We start from the raw sequence: 10,307 nt of genomic DNA on the forward strand, positions 1-10,307 counted from the left end.
ATTTAATCATTCTGCAGTCATTAAAAATGCCAGTGTTATGGAAATTAAAAAGCGTTCATGTCAAACTGAAAACAAATACTTGCTTTCTAATATAAATGATGAATGGAGTGAATGAAAATAATCTTATTCATTTTGAAGGACACACATTCAGTCTACTGTAATGGGCAACACTGGGTCATTGTCCATTTCAATCAGCACACTGCCATATTTAGTCTGAGAGTCACGATAATATTGATTGGTACCTCCTCAGACTACATCTTGACTCCATCCACAGCCCCTTGTAATCTGAGGGGCAGTCAAGGAGAGTCCCACCTCAGCGTAGGGTTAAACCGTCCTCATGTTGCTTATTGTTTGTGTAAACACGGTGCGTTTACACAGCAAGCATCCTACGTCTTGAAACTGGAAAGCAGGGTTTTCAGGAGATATGCCAGACCAACACCCAAAAGAGCAGCTAAATATAGAAGTGCGTGTGCGATCAGCAGAGTGTGAATCCTGAATGAAAAGCACAGCCTTGGCAAGACACACTCAGTGCCACTTAGTGTTAAGAAGGAATTACTCCACGGCTTTGCTGTCTAAGATACTGCATTCGTCCAGGGCTATACCCAGTGCAAATAAATTGGATATAAAGAGCTTTAATGTATTCACATCGATCAGCATAAAAGCATTTTATACAAGTTCAATAAAATGTCCGACAGAGGATGTTGGTTTTAACCGTTTATAGCAAATAGGGTAACTTTGAACTGGGTCCTACATGATTTAATAATCGATTCCACAAAATGAATTCTGCAATACAGTTGGTTATTTCAAGTACGAGGCTTTTTGCAGACCTATCTGACTCATTTCTGCCAAATGTTTTCCAGTCATGCAGATCGCTGTCAGCGCCCACAGACATTGAAACAAATCGTGTGCTCCAAGAAGACTTTGAGTAATTAAGTAGTCATAGAGTTCTTGTAGTGCTTTAGAGCCATGTGTTTACTGTAAACAAGTAATTTGCAACATATACGTTTCATGTATCTATTCATAACCAGTGTTAAATTTAAACTAGTTTTTACTCTGTTAACAATGAATTGCATTTTTTTTAAAATGATGATATAAATAGCGCAGTCATTTTAGGGAATAAGCATACCAGTCGGACTACTACTACTACTACTAACAGAGAAGCAAACACAAGATAAGGATTAGGGGGTTAGATTAATGGTCAGCTGACTTCAAAAGGCATCTGGCACACTTCTGTGACATCCTTCTGTGACATAAATGCAACCCTCTCTTTGGAGGAATAGGAATGTGATGGATTTGAAACTTAAAACAATAAAACAACACAGACAAAGTCACATTACTGAAAGTGTATTGCTGTATTTGTACATGTAGAATACATTTGTAGTTACTCATTCACATTTCACTGAAGCACATATACAGACAATTATTTTACACTAGAAGTATACTCCTAACAATACACAATTTTGGACTTCTTTTGTTACTAACTTCACAGTAACTTGAAGACGGAAAATGGTCTGAAGAGGAAGGAGGAGGAGGAGGAACCCACTGCATTTATCTCAATTTCTCGTAAACCAAAACACCTGGAGTTCTTATTGAAAAAGTTTGTACTGCTATTCACATCAACATTTATACACTATATAAAAGAGAAACTGTCACTGATTCAAAGATGATGGCGCAAATGGCAACACTCAAATACTTTTCATTTCATTTCCACATACATATAGTAAATCAAGAAGTGTGGGGAAAAGCAACAGGAGCTAACAAAAACACTGGACGACTTCACTACACCATCACCTTATTATTATTCTTTCAACATTTAAAAACACTTACCACCAAATAAAGCTTCGTCTTCACACGTTATTGTAAACCTCACTTTATCAACATGGCATGATCAATTCTCTTAACTGACTACAGAGCTAGCTATATAGTAGGTTTGGCAGATTGAGCTACACTACATCGTGCTAAATAACATAAAGTGCTGAATTTACATTAAGAAACCTAAATGTTTTAGCTTAGCATGAACACTTAACAGCCGACATAAAACCCTGCAGATGAACCTTGTACTGAATAATATACACAACTGATGCTGAAGATTACCTTCATATTACATGACAAAGTAAAAAGTACATCATTACATAAATCTGTAAATACAAAAATAAACAGAAAACATATGTTGCATATTGGATTAAGTGCTGCAATAAATAAAAATAATTAAATCGTATAAATTTGCAGGACGGAAGCAGTTCTGTTCAATATCTCGGCTTTTCACATCATTGCTGGACTTATTGATCGTGACTTTTTATTTCAGTATGTTTGAGTAATACGAGTAATACAATGTATGTATGAAACGCACATATATGGCTATTTGTGTGTATATGTACATGTAGATGTGTATATATATGTATATATATATATATATATATATATATATATATATATATATATATATATATATATATATGTGTATATATATATATATATATATATATATATATATATATATATGTAGTGTGTGTGTTTATGCGTGCAGCCTTATGAGGCCATAGAATCCTGGAAGCCCCACACTTCTAACAGTGAAACCTGGAAGGTCTCTGAACACAGGGGTGGGTTGTCAAAGGTGGTGCATCTGCCAGTGCGGCCATGGTTCAGCTCTGAGTCAATGTAGAGAGCATTGCCATCACCTCCACCTGACGTAACAAGAGTACAGAGTTAATATAAGTTACAAAACACAATTGATTTTAAATTAACGAAAGAAAGAAAAACTGAAATCCCACATTTAAAGAGTTTTCATAATTAGATGAAAATGGACGAAAAAACCTTCTAATGTGTAACCAAAAACCATCTACAGTCAATAATAGTAAAAGAAAAATACTGCCCAAAAAGAGAACCGGAAATATAAAATACACAAGACCATGCTGCCACACTTACCCACTATGATGGAATCAAAGTTTCCAGCCATGAACATTGACGTATTCCTGGAGTTCAGATTAAAGTGGTGGGCGGACAGGAAGGGAGACAGGTTGCTGCTAGGCTTCTCTTGCTGCAATAAGCTATTATTGTCGGGGGTTTTGTCCTCAGAAGAGGCTGTGTCCTCTTGACCCTGGGTCTTAATGGAGGATGCTAGCTCAGGGTGGCGGATGACCACCCATTCATAGCGCTCCATCTCTGGTTTGAGCTAACAAGGAAAACACAGGAGTGATGGCTACGGTAAGACAGTAATAACCAATTACACCCCAGTGCATCAAATAAAGTAGCACTGCAAATATACTCACAAAGAATATAAATAGCATCAAGGTTAAAATTAAATGGCAGTGCCCTGAGTGAGTGAGTGAGTGAGTGAGTGAGTGAGTGAGTGAGTGAGTGAGTGAGTGAGTGAGTGAGTGAGTGAGTGAGTGAGAGAGAGAGAGAGAGAGAGAGAGAGAGAGAGAGTTAGCCTTGCCACTCTAATATTTCTGAGAGGACAGAACTTCATGATGACCCGTCATTAATTCCATCATTTTCCTCTCCAACCCTCAACTACACATCTGATAGACACCAGTCCCTGCTGACTGTCTGTTATGCGTGTTAGGTGTAGTGTCAGGTGAAGGCCAGCTCAGGAACTATCAGGTTACAGAAGTTTCTGATCTGTGTGTGCTAAAGCACTAGTGTGGGAGATGAAGGTGTTTTCTGATGTGCAGGCTCACATAGCTTACAACTATGCATCAACCCAGAGTCATGTGAATAATTTATGCTGAAGGGATGAGAGACCCAGCGTGCTGTGCTATTTCTTGTCCAGGTGTTATTATCAATACACAGGTAAATAAGCCAAATGTTGATTGAGCATTCCTTTGGATGCCAGGTAATCATGTTAACTTATACTTTGACCAATCACGGGGACGCACAGTAGGCATTAAGCCACACTGTCATAAATCTGTTGGGACTCATTCCTGGTAACACACTTGTCTAGTCCCAACATACTGTATCTTTAACCCTAACCAAACCAAACATGATAGCTCAATGCTGCACTACCACAAAAAAAACTCAATGTGTAATTGGATTTGTAGAGGGAATAAAGGCATTCTCTGTATTGCAAACTGTTCTATAAGGGAGGTGGTTAAAAAGCGAACATCAAAAACACGCGAGTGGATGGTTCCCTCTGGTGGATATAGTGTGGAACTGCCCCATTAAACTAACACATCTAAATAAACTTTCTGTCCAATTTGTTTTTCTGAAAGGAAGCCAAGTAAGTCAACATACTAACAATAAACTCACCCTGAAGACGAAGCACTCTCCTGTGCCAAAGAAGCTCAGTGCGTTTCCTCCTCTCTTTCTTTCCTCCCAGTCTGTGGACAAGAAAGCTCCACATACCTCATGGGGAAACAAACCAATAGATGGCAGGTGTAAGATTAGTCTGATTTGCTCATATGCTTCATCTTATGAGCCATAAGCCATAATCCAATTATACCATCAACACCTGTGACATAATGACCTTTATCGTGACCTTTTATCAATTCACAAAACCCATGAGAACATAAAAAGTCGGTTCAGCAGAGAGTCTGAAAAGCAGAACGCTTTTGTGGAGCTTTCTAGTTACTGAAAGAAAAGCCACTGATTATATGTACTGTCAGCATGACCATTTACTACCTACTTCCTCATTTGACTAATGAAAGCATCAGAAATAGGAAGTATCTGAGAGAGAAACTAGTTTGTGATAGCTACCAATACATTGTATATTTTCATTTTGTACCTTACATACCAAAAGAATTATGTCTTAACTAAGGATGGGGCACGGTTTAAGATTTACACAATGTTAACGCAATATGTGGCTATCAAGTTTGCAGTGGGTAAAAATGAGAGTTTGACGTTAGTGTGTGTGCGACTTACATCCCCATCAGTGGTTCGGATGAGGAGCAGAGTGGGTTCATGGCCTTCACAATGTGAGTAGAATCTGGAGAGGATAGGAAAGTTTAACTTATTGCTTCTCTATACTTTAGAATTGCTACTTATTAAAAACACAATACTGAACCAATGGGTTAGGGTTTTAGCTTCTCCATAATTTTATTGACATGTATTAATTGTATTATTATTTTCTCAATTCCAGACCAGCGGCCCTCAAATGGCAAACTTTGGCCCAGGTCCGGATGAAAACAGGCGTTTATCTGGGCATACAATTTAAAGATGAGTCTAGTGTACAAGCAAATGTCAATGTTAGATCCCAAGTTTTGAGAAGTCTAACTGATACACAAACACCTTATTCGCCCCACAACAAAGGCAGCTACAGTTGACATTAATTAAATCAGGTGAAAACCCTGCACACCTGAATGTGCAGCAACTGACAGATGGTAAAACTGACCAACTAAAACATGAAAGACTCCCACCTGCCATCTATCTCAAACTGACTGGTATTAATTTACTACATTTGAATCTGTTTGACTGTCATTGGGTAAGGACCATAATTATTGAATTGAATAAATATATTAGCCTACGCTACACAGTGTGTGGGAGTTTTTTTGCTTTAAAAAGTTAAATACAAAATAAAACTGACTAAATTTACCTGCTATTATTTTAGACAGCTATTTTAAACACAGACTTTGATTCATCGTCTTCTCGCTGTTATACTTCAGTTTTGCTAAGAATGTGGACTGAATCACTGAATGACTTTTTTATAACTTTAAATGTGTCTTCATAACTGAGGGAAAGAACATTTTAATGGGTCTGGACCTTGACCTTATCCTTCACCTATTACATGGCCTGTATTCCTCCCATTATAGAAAGACGAAGCTTTTAAGCAATGAATTCAAGTGAAAGACTCAGTGTAATCAAAAGCTTGATTTTTGTATTGAGGTGAGCATTGGACAGAGTACCTATTCAAGCTGCAGCCGTGGGTGGAGGTGGTGAACAGGAGTTGTGGTTGGCACAAAGCAAAGCGCTCCGGAATCCACGACCAGATGTCCCGCATCTCCTTGGTACTGACTATCTCAGAGGAGAAGGTGTCAGGGTTAAGTGCCAGATGAACGTTTTGCCTGGAGATGCCCCAGTAATATGAAAAAAAAACAAAAACAACAAGATAAAGCAACAGAGAAGTTACAGGAGTTTAAACCTGAGGATGGTGAGAATGTGTTCAAAGCAACCGTGCATTTGTCTGAGAGTCTGGTGTATGAACACTTTACTGTAATATATCTATACTGAGTGTAAATGGTTTAGAAAAAAAGAATGAAAAGAATGTGCGAGTAGCATAAAGAGGAGAACCCACCTAGAACTGTTAAAGAACCAATGTATTGAACACAGGAGTGGCGTGCAGATACGACAAGATGGTGGACAGAAAAGTGTGTCACAAAACAAAGAAAAAGGAAACAAGAAAAATGATGTGAGCCCAAGATGCCTGCACAACTTAAACCACGACCTGGAGCATGCAAGAGTAAAAAGCTTAAAAGAACATTCTTGGCAGCGAAGCAAATGAAACAGCCTGAGCAATTCATCTATCACATATTCAGTGGCGTACATTTGTGAACTTGTATTTAAAAAAGTCTAAATTGATCCAGTATCATTGTAGCATTGCATTCCTCTCATTCTGTGCATACCACTGAGATTTAATTTAAAGTGCAGGAACAGCCAAGAGTTACAGACGTAGGTAAATAAACTACATTTCAATTTAAATCATAAGAGTATTCTCCAGATGTCTAGCATTCTTCAATATGAATATCTGTAAAATAATATGGACTATACCGCTTCTGTTTGACAGTGATTCCCTTCTGGTGAAGGGACTTCTCATTTGTGAGCTGCAGCAGGGTGATCTCCTTACGGCTAAACAGACGAATGGAGAAGGCCTTCTCAAGTAGCTTTTCGGGTGTGATGGTGGAACCAATGCCCTTGATAAAAGCCTGAATGTCTGCCTTCACTTTGCCTGAATCCTGTTGCTGCTCCTGGGGGTTGCCCCGTCCTCCCTTGTCTCCTACTTTGTGCTTGCGGTAGAACTTGAGCAAAGCTATAGCCACGCGGTAAAGAATTTTATAGCCCTCCACTAGGTAGACATCCAGGACCCTGACCACATGGCTGAAGGGCAGGTCTCCGAGAACCCAGCGCTGCCAGTCTGCGTAGACATCCATGACATCCTGGGCTGTAGCTATAATCAATTTGTGGGCGGCTGTGCAGTACTTGTTGGCTAAGTCACCAAAGGTTATGCAGCTAGACTCATAGGCCAGAAAAGTCTGGTCTAGCAGTCTCTTGCCAGGTTCATTGCAGGCCAGTATGCGGCTGATGTGCTCAAAACACTGAGCTTCATCTATGCTGAAATGTAGGAGCAAAGAAGTGACAGCTGGAAGTGATGGACAGTAGGAGATATCTGGAAACTGTCCAGCCAGACAGTTGATAATTCGATGGGCTGAAGCTACTGCCTCTGTCTTCAGGCAGTACTGTGGCACAGGATTTCCATCAACAAACTCTGGCAGTGGGATTTGGGTGGAGGGCTTCTTAGTGGCTGCATTCCCTATAATGTCACGATATACTTCTGCATCTGGAGTAACTGTACGGCAGGGAATGGCTTTGATGAGCTGGTGATAGACTTGTGCCCGTAGATTATGGTTTTTGGCCCAGTAACCCTGCCGGGCCATCTGTTTGAACTCTTTCAGGTCTTTACAGTCTACCTTGGTGGGCCCGCTGCTTTTGGCCAGATCCCCCATCTGGTTCCAGTCCACAAAGCTGCCATAGTCTCCTTCAGCCATGGTGCAGGAAACTTGCTGGACTGAGTGTGAAGAGATGTGGGATGCACCAGGGTTTTACAAACCTTTTGTCCACCACACATCAGAAAACTAGGCCACTTGTTTTAGCTGCCCATGATGGTTACTGTAAAACAAGAAAATGAGTGATATCATTGGTCGCTGATGTTGGTTGTAAATATCAAACCTATTTAAAAAAAATCTTCATGACTTAAGACCAAAGACTGAAATCTTTACACAGTACACAGTTAACTTTGTTCTGACCAGTCGTCACAACCAAATCACATTCACAATCAGCTGCACAGACAATTGAATTAAGTCATCTCAGCATCATCTCGACCTGGAGTTAAGTGTGTGCTTTTAGGGAAGTCATAAAGCAGCCACAAAACAGCTTTAAATAATGTTTGATGAACAAATCTTGGACAGATTTAATTAAGCAGGGAAAGTTTTATATTAAAGAGCTTAAACTAGAATCTCTGGTGGTGAAGGAAATACAAGCTTTTAGAATTAAACATGGAAAGTTACTAGCAGTATATTCAAAAGACGTTTCTGTCAAACAGTCTCTTTCTGTCACTGCTTACCATCAAGATACTAGGAGATGCTTGTCCAAAGATCATGTGCAATAAACACCATACAAAGTAGGTTGTTGTACAATTATCAAATAATTTTGTTCCGTTTTTCAAAAAGGAGCCAAAGATCATTTGCAATATAATGAAAATAACAGCCATAAAACCATCAGATCATTTTACACTGCCTTTCACAAGTCACATGGAGAAGCATACCGATACATTACTGCATGGACAGAAGTGAGCACCCTACCTGATGTAATTCTGAAAACACCTTTGCCTGCTTAGCTTACATAATGCAGTGTTTAGGTCTACACTACAGGTTACCATTATAGTCTATACTGGCATTAGTTATTAATAAAGCTTTACAGGTGATGTAACTCAGGGGTGCATTTTTATGGAAGCCTAGTATTAATGTTAAAGACATGAGATACATCGCTCTGCGCTGCTGTACATGTTCCAGGACCTATGACAGGCGACACTGTTCTCTAACCATTATCTACAGTACCTTTAAATGACCTAGCACACTCTTAAGCTGCTTTTAACTCCTGCCCTCACCAAAGCCAAGAGTAACTGGTCAGTGGCTTGACCCAATAATTTCACGTTTGAACTGTTAAACACCTGTACCAATCTGATATAGCAGTTCTGCTAGCCTACTTAATCTTTATTAACAGTTACTGCATTTACCACATCATGACAATAACAGAATAATGTGGTTGTCACTTGGCCATATTACTACATACCTCTTAAATGTGTAATGCTGAATAGAGGAGGAAGCTGAATGCTGCTTTTATAGGACAATAAATCGGAGCTGTCATATTAACGTTAAACTGTAAAGTCAAAATATGCAGCTTTAAAGACAGAAGCACAGAAATGACTAATATTACAGCGCCTGACACCCTGTTACTACAGTTCCTAGTCACGATTGCAACATCTGTGGGTACAGTTGTGTCAACAGATGATGGACTGGCAGGCACAACTATGACTATTTTCAGTAAAATAACCTATTAACACCGGTTAGTTGACGTGATACTAGCTAATACGCTAGAAGAAGCTAGCACACACGGATCACAGGGTATTTAACATTGGCGCTGGAGTAAATCTGAGACACCTATTTCCATTCCCACTGGCCGAGTTAGCATTGCTAGCATTGACGCTAGCTAGCCGTAAGCCGCTCCTGTCAGTTCATGTCACAAGCTAACGAAATCTGAACTGCACACACGGTGGCAAGACTAACAAGATAACACAAGCTAGATAGGATACTGTGCAAATATTGACTGACAACAACTCGGTGACAGCTAACCGTGCTGCACTAGCTAGCTTGAATGTAACCCACTACACATTCATTTGAGCCGCAGTCTGTCTTGGAGTTTGTTGGTGAGGAGAGATTTCAGCTTGAGTGGGTGGAAAAGCGGTGTATTTGAACCACAAAACCGTAATAGTTAAATCTATTGCACAAGATAAGCAAGACAGATAAGCAAACGATAAACAACTGTCCTAAATACATTGTGATATCCCTACCTGGATGTGAGATGTCTTGAGACGTGCAGCGGCATTCATATGAAGTTGTCTCGCACATGCGCAGTTCCTTCTAGCGGCGGGCACGTCCTTCACTGTGGCGCTGGAGCTGCAGAGAGGGTCCATGTGGGCAGGTTAAATATACACGGTTACACTCGGCTTAATTAATAACATTAATAATTAACAAGATCGGAAGAAGTTACATATTCATTAGTAAAGCAGTGTCAAGAGTCACGAGACTGGGATTGGAAATCACCAACTGGGTTATAGGCGAATACATGAACTAACTCTTTGCTCTCTATATATCAAAATCTGATGTATTACAATAGCTATTAATTTCCAAAACATATGTTAACTGGAATACTATGACCAGCACGGGATATCAAAACCACCAAAAGTATTGTGATGGCCTCCTGTGCACCAAAGGGTAACCTAAAGCCAATATTAATACGTTCCTCGGATGGTTCACTTACAGACCTCAGCTCACACTGCTGTGACTGTGTAGAGGCTGCATCTCAGATCTCTCAGTAGC

General features: G+C 39.7%; 1 protein-coding gene across 2 annotated transcripts; it reads right to left on the reverse strand.

The window, feature by feature from the left end:
* Positions 1–2,482: 2,482 nt before the first annotated feature.
* Positions 2,483–9,865, reverse strand: tbc1d24 (TBC1 domain family, member 24). Of its 2 annotated transcripts, XM_026351082.1 has the most exons (8): positions 9,779–9,865; positions 6,703–7,818; positions 6,230–6,235; positions 5,841–5,999; positions 4,861–4,924; positions 4,249–4,344; positions 2,926–3,172; positions 2,483–2,684 (listed from the first exon to the last, which is right to left on the reverse strand). In XM_026351082.1, the coding sequence occupies exons 2-8, from the start codon at positions 7,695–7,697 to the stop codon at positions 2,530–2,532; spliced, it is 1,722 nt and encodes a 573-aa protein (XP_026206867.1). In that variant the 5' UTR covers positions 7,698–7,818; positions 9,779–9,865; the 3' UTR covers positions 2,483–2,529. The 2 variants fall into 2 exon arrangements, with proteins under 2 accessions (XP_026206867.1, XP_026206869.1); XM_026351084.1 differs by lacking the exon at positions 6,230–6,235.
* Between the last annotated feature and the right edge of the window lie 442 nt (positions 9,866–10,307).

Source organism: Anabas testudineus, chromosome 19 (assembly GCF_900324465.2).
Source record: "Anabas testudineus chromosome 19, fAnaTes1.2, whole genome shotgun sequence".
NCBI classification, from domain to species: Eukaryota; Metazoa; Chordata; class Actinopteri; order Anabantiformes; family Anabantidae; genus Anabas; species Anabas testudineus.